Source organism: Solenopsis invicta, chromosome 3, assembly GCF_016802725.1.
Source record: "Solenopsis invicta isolate M01_SB chromosome 3, UNIL_Sinv_3.0, whole genome shotgun sequence".
Lineage (NCBI taxonomy): Eukaryota > Metazoa > Arthropoda > Insecta > Hymenoptera > Formicidae > Solenopsis > Solenopsis invicta.
The window spans coordinates 27,573,229-27,586,153 of NC_052666.1; the positions used below are offsets into that span (position 1 = coordinate 27,573,229).

Consider the following 12,925-nt stretch of genomic DNA (forward strand, 5'->3'; position numbering starts at 1 on the left):
TTTATGTTTGAATAAAACTTTTTATGTAAACAATACAAGCAAATTATTATAACACAATATAAAAATGTAATTATAAGATTGTTAATATATTTGATTTTAGTATTGATCAAATATAAAATATATTTGTAGTGTTAGAAATTGTAAAATAAAATATAATTATTTGTTACAATAAAATTAATTATTTAAAATTATTTTTTAGACGTTTATTTTAAATTATGATATTAAATCTATATATTTAGTATTTATTTTTTAAGTTTTAATTTTTAATTTTTAATATTTAAAAATTTGTTATTAAATCGTTATTTTGTTTTCTTGTTTTATTAAAAAATTTTAAAATGATCTCTTTGTTTTTTTATATTTATACTTAATATTTAATATTTAATATTTTTTATATTTTATTTTTAATTTATTTTGTTATTTAAATTATTGTATTAATACAATAATTTAACGTTCACGTAATACAGTAGAGTCTCTTTAATTTTGACTGATGGGGCGATAAAAGCGGAATGCCAAAGTTATAGAATACCTTCACCACAGCACGAATCTACCAATCACTGTGTACTTGCGCGAGCAAAGTAGTGTGCATGAAGTAGGATAAAGAGACCAAACTTTATGCTCAGAGAGTAGCAAAAGTGAACCCAAATTCCGTCGTAAAAATGAGTTTGGTATTTGGTTACTCGCGTCGCATGATCGTTAATACTACCATTTCTATTGGTTCTAAGCATGATGGATACTCCCACCACGGGTTCTAAGGACTTTTAACCAATAGAAACGGTAGTACTAACGATCATGCGATGCGAGTGACTAAATACCGAACTCATTTTTACGACAAAATTTGGGTCCACTTTTGCTACCCAAAGTTCGGTCTCTTTATCCTACTTCATGGTAGGGCGAGTTGAAATACGCCGCGACGCATAGTGACCTTTCGCTGTTCTGCCAGACCGATCGACCGCTGCCGCTGCGTAGTGCGTAGCGGCGTGACTCATGTGACTGGCGCGTGGCAGCGCCTGCGCGTCGCTAGTGCTGCTACGCAGTAGCAGCAGTTGGTCGGTCTGGCAGGACGGCGGAAGATCGCGGCCCATTTCTCGCATCCTTGTTGTCTCGTACGAGTTTTTGACGCGAAAGAGTTTCGAAAGTACCCTGGAGTGTCGAAAGTGAAGTGAAATGTTTGGCGTTCGCACCAACGTCCGTCGTCAGTCGGATACGATGAATGATGCGGAGTCGTGTCGCGTTCAATCGTGTTTCGCATCTTTTCCGTGGCCTCGTTTTTCGAATTTTAAATATGAATTATATAAATAAGAATAAAATAAAAATAAAATGGTGGATTGTGGAGGAGCAACAACTTCATTGATTAGTTGCTGCTCGATGCTTGCGGTTTGTTGCGTGTCTGAATTAGGCTGCAGGCAATACGTGCGTGTTTCTCGTGTGTTTCGAGTTTCGAATTTTGCGCTATCGCGGAAGTGTCGAATGTGATTCATCTTGATACATACGTGAGAGACAGTATAGCTCAATGCACACAGGACGCGTCAGCGCGTTACGCGTGGCGAGGTAGCCAATCATTTTAAGCTTTTATGACAAGAAATAATAAAGCGAAAGAATGATTGGCTATTTGCCACGCGTAACGCGTTGACGCGTCCTGTGTGCATTGAGCCTTAGGCAACCAATCTGAACTCGTTAGCGCATTGGCTGACTTTAGGCTGCGTTTCTGAACGCATCTTGTATTTCGTTCTTGGTGACCGCGATAATGATGCGCGAGGGGGAAGGGAGGAGCACGTTGTCCGCGTCAGTTTCATTACGCGGTTTCGTTAGCATATCGTTAATCGCGATTGTTTGTGAGGTACTTTTTTCCTCCCATCTCGGTGGTGGAAGGCTAAAAACGTAGGAATTCTCGGTACGTTTTTACGGTATATGCTAACGTCGTTCCGTCGTCGCCTGTTCTCGTCGTCGTTTATCAAGGAACACGGCCATGGCGTCGTCCGATGAACCGATCAACGTTGTTCCAGACCCAACCGTTAACGACACAGAAACAGTGGAGAGTACCAAGGAGTGAGTTTCTCTTACAAAAGATACGTTTTGCGTTTTCCTGCGATCTTCTGTACAATGCGTCATAGATAAACCCGGGAAGTTCGCTTACGAGCATTCTGTAAGGATGACTCATAAGTCATCCTTTTGTTGGTCAGATTAAACCTAAGCTTGGAAATTGGAGATTCATATACATATAAGAAAAAGATTAGTCACCCTTGCGACACGGAGATCTTAGCTTCGAGCATGTAGAAGTCTCACCAAAACTGTCGCGAACAGTGTTGGGATGTGTTTCATCTCGAAAAAGTTCTTCAGGATGGCTGATGCAATAAATCATCATTGTTTTTCAACTTGGAGATTTTGTAGTCTAAATTTGATTTTGTGTTCCAAGTTTTATTAGTGTTTAATGACCATATCGTCTTTGAGATGCCGAAGTGTGAACAAATTTAGGTAGTCAAATGAGAACACGTCATTTTGCTATCACGCATGGTGCTTTCAATTTTGAGAATCTAAGGATGAAATACTTCTACAAACTGTCTGTTGTTTTGCAGTTATGTAAAGTCTTTATTGATTGATGTGTATTTGTTTTCCTATTACTAATTTAGTTTTATTTTATTAGATTCCAAAGTCAGAAAATTGACGACACATTCATATAACATATATTCATTGTAATAATTTGTTTGATATGCTAAAGTTTGCTGGATTATTTGAAAGGAATTAAATCAAACTGAACTGAACTGAATATATAGAAACTTTTATTATCTACAGCGTTTTCCCAAACAACTGCTTATCTAACATGCTTATCTAAAATGTACATATCTAACTGATATTGAAAAGGCGTCTTAAAGATGTCTTGAAAACATCTGTGTCTTTAAAACATTTTTTGACATCTGTTAGGTACATGTTTCAAAGATATCTTTTAGATATACAACTATTTGGCAAAGCATAATAGTTATTTAAATCTATATACTTCTATAAACATTGGTATAAATAGGCCTTAGACATAAGTCATTTAAACTGTCCTTTATTATATAGGTTTTATTTATTCTATGATAGTATACTAGAGTCAAAAAGAAGAAAAAAAGAACTGTTAAAGTTTAGTGAACTTCGTTTTAGTTTTACTAGTCAATCCAATCTTAATTTTTAATCTAATTACAGCTTAATATATACTTTTATTATTATGTCACTTTTAGTAATAATTATATTAATATTATTTATATATAATATTTACAGATTAGCGGAATCGAAAAAGGAAGCTGCCAATCAATATTACTCACAAAAACAGTACAAGAAAGCATTGGTTGGCTACAATGAAGTTATTGGTTAGTGCTTTTGCAATATTACATAAGTGTCTACTGTTTTGATTGCCATTGCACAATTAGATAATTTTGTCCCTGATACTATATTTATATCAGCATGTTATTTATATATAGCTTGTTCATATGCATTTACTTTTCAAATTCATAGTAAAATTTTATTTTTTCTTTCAAAAAATAAAATTAATGTATAGCTCAGTGATGTATATATCAGCTTATAGATTGTCAATTACAAGTTAAATTTAGCAGTCAGTGTATTGAATAAATAAAGCTAATTTTCTAGTAATATTGAGTTTAAAAAAATTTTTTTTATAATTATCTTTATAAATAATTATAATAAAACTAAAATTTATATTTCAGCATTGTGTCCCAATGTATCCCGTTATTATAGCAACAGAGCAGCGTGTTACATGATGCTTGGACAATACCGAGATGCATTGGCAGATGCTAAAAAATGTATCGAACTAGAGCCAACATTTTCTAAAGTATGCTGATAATTTTCTATTAATTATATCATAATGAGTTGATAAACTTTTTTTGTTCATATTTTTAGGCATATGTAAGAATGATCAAATGTTTCTTGATTTTGGGAGAGATTTTAGAAGCTGAGACCATATTAAAGAAATTGCAGGAATTTGATCCCAATAATGAGTCAATATCCACAGAAGAAAAAGACATAACATATGTAAAAAAATATCTTAAGGACGCTGATGTTGCCTACAATGTTAAGGATTATCGTAAGGTAAACGATTTCTGCTGTTTTTATATCTATCAACAATCTCAAATAATTATTGGATTCCTTAGGTTGTATATTGTATGGATCGCTGTTGTGACATAAGTACATCTGGAACACGTTTTAAATTAACCAAAGCAGAGTGTTTAGCTCTTTTAGGAAGATACCAGGAAGCCCAAGATATTGCAAAGTAAATTGCCTGGTTAAATATCGAAAATATATTAACACTTAACGTCACTTTTACATGGTGCCACATAACATTCTATTACCTATGTATATGTGTATATATATTATTTTAATTTTATTTCAGTGATGCTTTACACATTGATAAACAAAATGCTGAAGCATTGTATATCCGTGGAATGTGCTTATATTTCCAAGATGACGTTGATAGAGCTTTCACACATTTCCAACAAGTATTGCGACTTGCGCCAGATCATGCCAAAGCACTAGAAATATACAAAGTAATAAGAAAAAGCAAATAATTTTTTAAATTTATATTAAATAATATAACGTGTTAATTTTATGTATTTTTTTGTAGAGAGCAAAATGTTTGAAGAAAAAAAAAGAAGAGGGTAATGCAGCATTTAAAAGAGAACAATATAAAGAGGCCTATAATCTTTATAATGAAGCCTTAACTATTGATCCACACAATATTATGACTAATGCAAAATTACATTTTAACAAAGCAACAGCTGCAGCTAAGGTATTACATTTTCTAAAATTGATATATTTATAAATATTTATTGTTTCTCTTTTTCTTTATGTCTCATTGGGACCATTATTTCTCTTTTTAGTTAGGGAAGTTAACCGAATCTGTAACAGAATGTACAGAAGCTTTAAAGCTCAACGAAAACTATTTAAAAGCTCTTTTGAAAAGAGCGAGTATTTATATGGAACTCGAAGAATTTGAAGAGGCAGTTCGTGATCTTGAAAAAGCATGTAAAATAGATAAAAATACTAATCGCGGTATGAATTAATACTTATCAAATTTTAATAGCAATAATATGGTAGAATGGAACATTGATAGCATCTTAATGTATATTTGTACACTTTTTACAACTTTCTATAATTTAAAATTTTTTTATAATTTTATAATTTTAGAAACAAAACGATTACTCGGAAAAGCTAAACTGCTATTGAGGAAATCCAAGAGGAAAGATTATTATAAAATTTTAGGTATTGATAAAAATGCATCTACGGAAGATATCAAGAAGGCTTATAGAAAACGAGCTCTGGATCACCATCCAGGTAAAGAACGAATGTTATTGTATTAAAAAAGAAATATTATAAAAACGTGATTTTATATATTGTCGTTATATTTTATATTTCGTAGATCGTCATGCTAATGCCAGTGAAGGAGAGAAAAGAGAACAAGAGAAAAAGTTCAAGGAAGTCGGAGAAGCTTACGGTATTCTGTCGGATCCCAAAAAACGATCTCGCTATGATCGCGGACATGATTTAGATGATAACGAAGGTGGTTTCCAAGGTAGGTACTTCGATCTTTCTCGATGTGCACAATTGTAATTAATACATTATATATTTTATGCTTTTTTATTATGCTTTATGTTATATAAACTTTTTCATTTCTTTCAGATATAGATCCAAATGCAATGTTCCATTTCTTCTGTCAAGATGGAGGTTTCCAATTCCAATTTCATGATGGTTTCCCGAGTAATGCTTTTCATTTCCAGTTTCCAGGTTAACAAACTTTGCAAAAATGAATAATACAATGCAGAATATGTGTATATGATATACGAATCTGTTTTTAGTAAATACTGCATCACCTTTTCAAATATATATACACACATGCATATATATATATATATATATATATATATATATATATATATATATATATATATGAATCCATGATGCAGCATAGTATCATTTGCGTTTTATAATTTTGAAATTGTTAAATATCAGGCATTTGTCTGACCGATTGATATGCATATTTATTTAAACATGACATAAAGCTGTATATATGATATGTATGATTCTACTACACAATATTACGATGCGGTAGATCTTCGATTTAATGAATTAGTTTAAGCGAAAAAGCATTAAGGTTAACGTCGAAGGCAACAAGTAATTTCGATACGTGAAACACTCGTACCTGACGAAACCTTTGTGAATAGATAAGAGAAGCAAATATCCATTAGATTGATAGCTGAAGCATTTGTATTGACAAGTTTTTTTATTAAAATTTTGAGTAAATAGTTTACGTTATAAATATATTAATTATTAAAAAAAGAATAATTATTTAGAATACGGACCTTAAATTGTTGATAAAAATATACTTTGTATAGCTCATGCACTTCATAAATTTGCATGATTTTTTAAATATTCTAATTTACTTTACGAGACAAAGCACACTGTTTTTCCACGAAATTTTGTCGTTTTGTATGAAAAATGCGTTGTATAAATATATTTTTATCGAAGTTTACAGTGAGGTTTGTATATTAAATAATTACTAAAAAAAACTGTTTTTAGTTTTCGATATTTTTAATTTTTATTATTTTAATATCAATCATTGGAACCGCTTTAAAAAATTCGTAAAATCGAGGATTTACTATAATTTTACTGATTGCAACTAAGTAAGTTTGATGTGTAATCATTAATGATATATTGCTCCACAATCTTTATATCCATATGTAATGTATACTTAGTGGTTTCACATCTGTTTTTACAAACCCAAATAAGATGCAATCTTCTCACATTATAAGAGAATTGATAAGAAGGTATATAATATAAATTCCGTACGTTTGTCTTGCGATAATACATGCGCTTAATACATCGTTCCCAAATATAATTAAAAATTATAAGAATATATTGTTTCCATAGATCCACAATGTATTCATTCCACAAATCTTTCTACAAATATATAAATTATAATACATTTTGCTTTTAGTTAATCGTACAAATAGATCTTCCTGATGTTCAAAGTTATAATAAGCAATCTTTTTATTTACTGTGTGAAATGACAATCTTGTTGAAAAGTACTAGACAAGAATTGAAAATAGCATACTAGACAGAAGGTTAATAACGTTTAGTAATCTGTAAATTCAATTTTTATGGAAATGTATATTCTATTTCTGCTTATATGTGTATGTATACATATATGTATACATATATATACACATACAATGACAAAATATGATAATGCTCTGATCAGGAGCAGTAAAATATAAACAATCTAATTTACATTATATACATTACATATATATAATGTAAATTATCATATGTAAACAATAATTAATGGATCATAGAAGTTTCAAATTTTATCAGAAGTAGTGAAATTTATATTTTTTAATTTTTAAATATAATTTTATTTCGTTAATATTAAAGTCAAATATATAAAAATTTTATCATTTAATTACTTTTTATGTGTTATACAATTTATAATTTACATTGCTCGTATTGTCTACATGAAAAAGAGACATATAAACATAAATAATACATAAATAATTTATGTAGATGTAATCTTGAAAAATACATCACAACTTTGTTTTTGGTCAGATTTGAGCGAATACTCGTAAAATATAAAAAAATCTACATTGCGTTTATACAATGTAAACTATTGACGTATCATATGTATGTAAAAAATAATCAATAAGGGGATCATAGAAAACTTAAATTTTATCATAAATAGTGAAAATTATATTCCATTTTATTATTTTTTATATTATATATCTTTATTTTATCAAACTAAAGTCAGATGTATCAACATATTTTATAACTAGTTAATTTTTTTGTACTGTGTTGTTTAATTTGTAATAATTTACATCGCTTGTATTATTTACATGAATAAGATTCATGTAAATAGTATATAAAAAATAATCCATGTAGACGTAATCTTAAAATTTACAGCACAGTTCTTGTTACAGCACGGAAGAGAACCACAAAACACAGACAGTACCTATGGGATTCATAAACGTTGGCTACATAGTTCAATGTTTTATGAACATAAGGGCGCTCCAAAATAAAGTTATAGCTAAATCGCAGCCGTAGCCGCTCTCGGGCTTCTCTCTGTACACATATGCATGTTATCAAAGAACCTTTCAGGTTTTAACAACATTTCGTGATAAGCTCTGCAATGCGAGGGATACATTGGAGGATTTACTCTGTCATTTCCCGTAGGGTATACAGATGCGGTTCCTCCTCCGCTCTTTCAGGCCTACGCCAATTCAAAGGGATTCATTTACAATAGGTCACATTTTTATCATTTACTTCATTGAGACTTGTCATGTTGTGATATGTCACTCTTGATACGTGACATTGAAAAGTCATAAATACTCAATTATTTGCAGCGATGCAATGTAAGCTTTAATGGGAAAAAGTTGGCATAAGGAGTACGACAAGTTTTATAACAATGATTGATCTTGATCACTCGCATCGTGTGTATGTGTGATAAAATATAAAAAAATTCCCATTATAATAATATGTATAATAAATATCTAAATAGGAGCATTGGATCAGTCAATGAGCAAATAAAAAATAACTAAATACATTTTCAAGTAAAAAATTATATTTTAATAAAATTTTCATGAAAATTAGATTTAAACAGTATCAATTAATTTTGCAATTTATTATTTGAGTCTTATATTTTAATAATAGCCTACGAAATCTTATTATTTTAATAACTTTTCTAAATAGTCATTAAGTTTAAATCTTTTTTAATAAAAAAATAAAGAGAAATATACTCTTTGTTTTTGTCTCTTATGTTTTGTGAACGGAATTATTTAATTTTATGACAAAGTCAGAACAATTAAAATACAATTTATTTCAAAGAAAAGAAAAGTTTCCTTACATAGTTTTCATTTAGATTTTTAATCAGATTTTGTAGTTTTCTTTTTAATAATTTTTTATTTGTCTAATAATTTTACATTATTATCGTGATGATTGATATACTATTTATTTATTTATTAATATATTAAAAAACGTTTAGAAAATTAGATTGTACCATTGAAGATCTATGGGTACCATTGAATGATTATGGTGTTCTGCTCTCTCGCAGGTAGCTGAAAGTGTGGCGGCGTGACAGCGAAGGACGTGGACGACACTTCTTTCCGAGAGACCACGCGGTAGCTTCTTGCCAAGCCGAGCAATTTCGACGATCACTTATCTTCCTGTCCAAGAGAACGTTCGTTCCCTGCTTGTCGGGAGTGGACGCGTGGAAAGACAAAGGTTGAGAGTGAGAAGGAGAGAGAAGAGGATGTGAAGAGAGATAAAGAGGAACCGACCGCTTCAAGGGAGCAGAGGAGAGAGAAACGGAAAATCAGAGGAGGGAAGTTTGGAGGTGACTTTCAGGCGTGGAGAGTTGCGCGCGTCAAGGCAATCCACTCGATCACTCTCTGGGGACACTGAGAAATCCTGGTTCGCCCGCGTGTACTCATACACATGTACGCGAACGACAGCGTACGGCATGTACCACCGATCCGACGGAATAATGTTGGAAAAACCGTTTAACTCTGTAAAAGCAAACGTTCGCTGAATAACAGAAAGTTAAATCAATGATGAATCAAATTCTGTAACTTGTTGCCAGATAGGAGGAGTCAATTGCTCATTGCTGCTATTATCGTAGAAAGTTGTGAACAAATCAATTGAGATAATTATTAGTGTTGGAGAAATTGACTGCTATTTTGTATAAAAACATAATTCATAGTGAGTGCGATTGATCATTTTGGTTTGTTTTGTTAGACATTGAGACCTTATTGTAGAATATTAGAATATTGATAAATATTAGAATATTGATAAATCGATTTCGATATTGTATTGTGGCTGACATTGCTCTTTCTGATTACTTATTATTTAGAAAAATTAAATCACTAATTAGTGAAGTGCGAATCAAGATTTTTGGCATCGAAACGAACCAAATTTTATTTTGTTATTTGAATCTGAATCGAATTATATCAAACTGAATTGTTGAAACATAACTTGTAAGTAATAATTATTGTTGAGTTGAAGTTTAGTAAATAGATAATAAAAAGACTTTTAGGTAAGAAAAATATATTGATTATGATAATATAAAGTTATTTTAAAAATATAATTTTATAAGCTTGTTAATATATGTGATTCGTATATTCAAACCTCTTAGATTCGAAATTTTTAAATAGTTCAGATTAGAATCATAGAAATTCAAATAGTTCACTAATCACATCGCTAATAAATCAGATTTCTGAGATAGTTTTTACAATTCAGTTTTCGGAAGTTTATAAATTTATTACTATTACATTAAATTAAATTATAATACAATTATATATTAAATCTTATCGCATATGTTACGAGAATTAATAATTCGATTAGTTTCGATATTTAATTCTCAAGGTAAAAATAGTGTGTATGAAAATTTATACAATTCCCGCGAACACATGCGAGAGTTACACGCAGGTGTTCGTCGTGGACGCGTGTCGTGTAGCGTGTCGTTGTCGATTGAACCTGTTACACGTCCGTCCCGTGATTCACGCCGAGGTGTTCTCCAATTGGCTTCCCAGCGATCCGGCGTGACTGCGAAAACGCTCCTGATATCAGACGCCAAATTGCTCCTGTAAAGCATATCTGTTTCCCATTGTTCTATTTGCATATGTGCGAACTCGTGTAATTTTTAACATATAAAATATAATAACGATTTATGTATAGATGTTATAAATTATATAGAGAAGATTACTGTTACCAAGATAAATGTTTTGTGTGCTGTGTCCTTTGTTCTATCTTATGTGATTTTATTATTCTATCTCATCATTTATTATCAATAAATGTGTTAGCTTACGCGACATCCCGATTTTGTTTAAAATTTATCTATACATAAATCGCATTATGAAAAAAAATGAGAGAAAAATATAAATAAAACGCAATAAAATGAAATAATGTCAAGAAAGAAGTCGACACTGAATGTCGTACAAGTATATTAAAAAATTACGTAAGACCGAAACTTCTATATGTAATTTTTTAATGAAAATATATTATTGTATACACAAACGTTCAGGGTTGGAATTATTTATTTTGTTGTGATTTTATTAATTTTACTTAAAATTATGATACACATATGGCAGTAAAATTATCACCTTTACGCCTGTTTTTCTTAGCATCCGCAATTCTGCGATAACCAGCGCCGGGATCATCATTCATGCCGGTCAGCCGGGGGTGAGAAATTTCCCCGGCGAATGCCTGGTGATTCGTCACGATATCCCGATATCCCGATATCCGTCCGTGACATCGCACGTCCGCGGTCGAACGATGGGAACGAGATTCAAATGCGTGATACGATGACGCTCACGATGATGCCACGGTGGCGCGTTCTCGGGGCGCGTGCGGTTCGTAAAATCGTTATCGGAGGCACGCATCGTCGCGTCTGAAGGGAGTTCCCCCCACAGACAGGGGAAGCCTAAAAAATGTTTGGGATTAAACGCACATGGAAAGAAGGAGAATTCCCGATCCGACGTGTCCGAAGCTCGACTCGGACCGTGAGGAATCGGGGGAAGGCGAAAATAATTTTTCCAAGTGATGAGCGTCTTAAAATCTCTTGTAATCTTTATTTATACGATTATTCCTACTTTTCTTCTCATCCTCTCAAAGATGCACAAGGTGCAAAAAAATTCCTCTCGCGCGGTTCGTTGCGTAAATTGAGATAAACACCCCGTGCGCGACCGTGCGTGCGTTGCGTGCACGCATACGTGCGTACAGGCAACTCTACACATGGGGGGGGGGGAGAGAGAGAGAGACACAGAGAGGGTGGTGCGGATCAACGAGACGACGGTAGCGGCGGCGGCAGGGTGAACGAGCGAAGCGCGAGGGGTCGAAAATCGAACGAAAACGAGCGAGCGAGCGAGCGAACGGAGCAGGCGCTTGCGTTGTCATTAAACCACAAGCAGAATTTCCGACCGCTCGCTCGCTCGACTCGACACGCGTCGCCCCGTCCGTCCCCTTTCCGCCGTCGCGCCGCGCGACCCCCATTCATCATAAATGCAATCAGATCGTATTACGCGCCATTACCATACGCTCTACCCCGTTCCAGTCTCCGTCCCTCCGGCGGTCCCCGGTCGCGCCCCCATCCTCCTCCTCGGTCGGCTCGCGCGATGCGAGCCCGAAATTCATCCCCCTGCGCGCGCGTGGCGAGGCGGAATCTCCGAAAGCTCGTCTTTCGAGGGAGTCGAGGGCTGATTAGGTTTTGATTGCGTACGGTCGACCGCAAGTGAGAGAAATCTGAGAGAGAGAGAGAGAGGGATGTACACTTGTTTTCTATCTTTCCCTTTTTCCGACTCGTTTTGCGTGATCGATGTCGTCGCGAGAGAATTCGACTCTGTCATTAATAACGAGGACGATAATTGATGTCCTAATGCCCATTTCTACCCAGCATAGATTAATTTTAATCTCGTTTATAAATTTATCTATTTTTATCTCTTCGTAATTCTAAGAATTAAAGAATAAAGGATACTATGTATTTTTGTTGTATGTATAAATATATTGTAATAATAGGTAATATTGGAAACATTAATCTATAATTTTCAGCGGTTATTTGCATATAAACAACACTAAACATTAATTGACAATTTTCAGCGGTTATTTGCATATAAATCAACACTAAACATAATAAAAAATAATTTAAGTGACACGCACTTGGCAACTCTCACGTACACTTACAAGATTCTGAATGCAAATGTGGTAACTAGAGTAATAATATATTTGATACATTTGTTATATTATTGTTACTTATTAAAAAAAAAGAACGAGAATAACGAGATTTTATATTTCTTTGAATAAATAACGCTGAAATCATTATTAAAAAGTATACGAGAGAGAAAGAAATATATACATATGCATATATATAATACTTTTGTTATATAATCTTTATTTA

The 12,925-nt window shown here is 32.8% G+C and overlaps 1 protein-coding gene and 1 long non-coding RNA gene across 3 annotated transcripts; both read left to right on the forward strand.

Annotated features, from left to right (window-relative positions):
* The first annotated feature begins 1,714 nt into the window (after positions 1-1,714).
* Positions 1,715-6,970, forward strand: LOC105198486 (dnaJ homolog subfamily C member 7). 2 transcript variants are annotated; one of them, XM_011165201.3, is made up of 11 exons: positions 1,715-2,046; positions 3,256-3,344; positions 3,699-3,823; positions 3,892-4,080; positions 4,143-4,261; positions 4,382-4,535; positions 4,613-4,777; positions 4,869-5,040; positions 5,176-5,322; positions 5,408-5,560; positions 5,668-6,970. In XM_011165201.3, exons 1-11 carry the CDS (start codon positions 1,967-1,969, stop codon positions 5,775-5,777), a joined length of 1,503 nt encoding a protein of 500 aa, XP_011163503.1. In that variant the 5' UTR covers positions 1,715-1,966; the 3' UTR covers positions 5,778-6,970. The 2 variants fall into 2 exon arrangements, with proteins under 2 accessions (XP_011163503.1, XP_039303309.1); XM_039447375.1 differs by lacking the exon at positions 1,715-2,046 and adding an exon at positions 2,090-2,472.
* A 457-nt stretch (positions 6,971-7,427) lies between these two features.
* LOC113003639 lies at positions 7,428-12,565 on the forward strand. The gene is made up of 2 exons (XR_003268604.2): positions 7,428-8,281; positions 9,089-12,565. It is a non-coding gene; the product is annotated as an uncharacterized LOC113003639 (long non-coding RNA).
* The last annotated feature ends 360 nt before the right edge of the window (positions 12,566-12,925 follow it).

Coding starts and splice junctions, on each gene's coding strand:
- LOC105198486 (XM_011165201.3), top strand. CDS start 1,967: ATGGCGTCGTCCGATGAACCGATCAACGTTGTTCCAGACCCAACCGTT. Junction 4,778..4,868: donor AAGCAACAGCTGCAGCTAAG/GTATTACATTTT, acceptor TTCTCTTTTTAG/TTAGGGAAGTTAACCGAATC. Junction 5,323..5,407: donor AGCTCTGGATCACCATCCAG/GTAAAGAACGAA, acceptor TATATTTCGTAG/ATCGTCATGCTAATGCCAGT.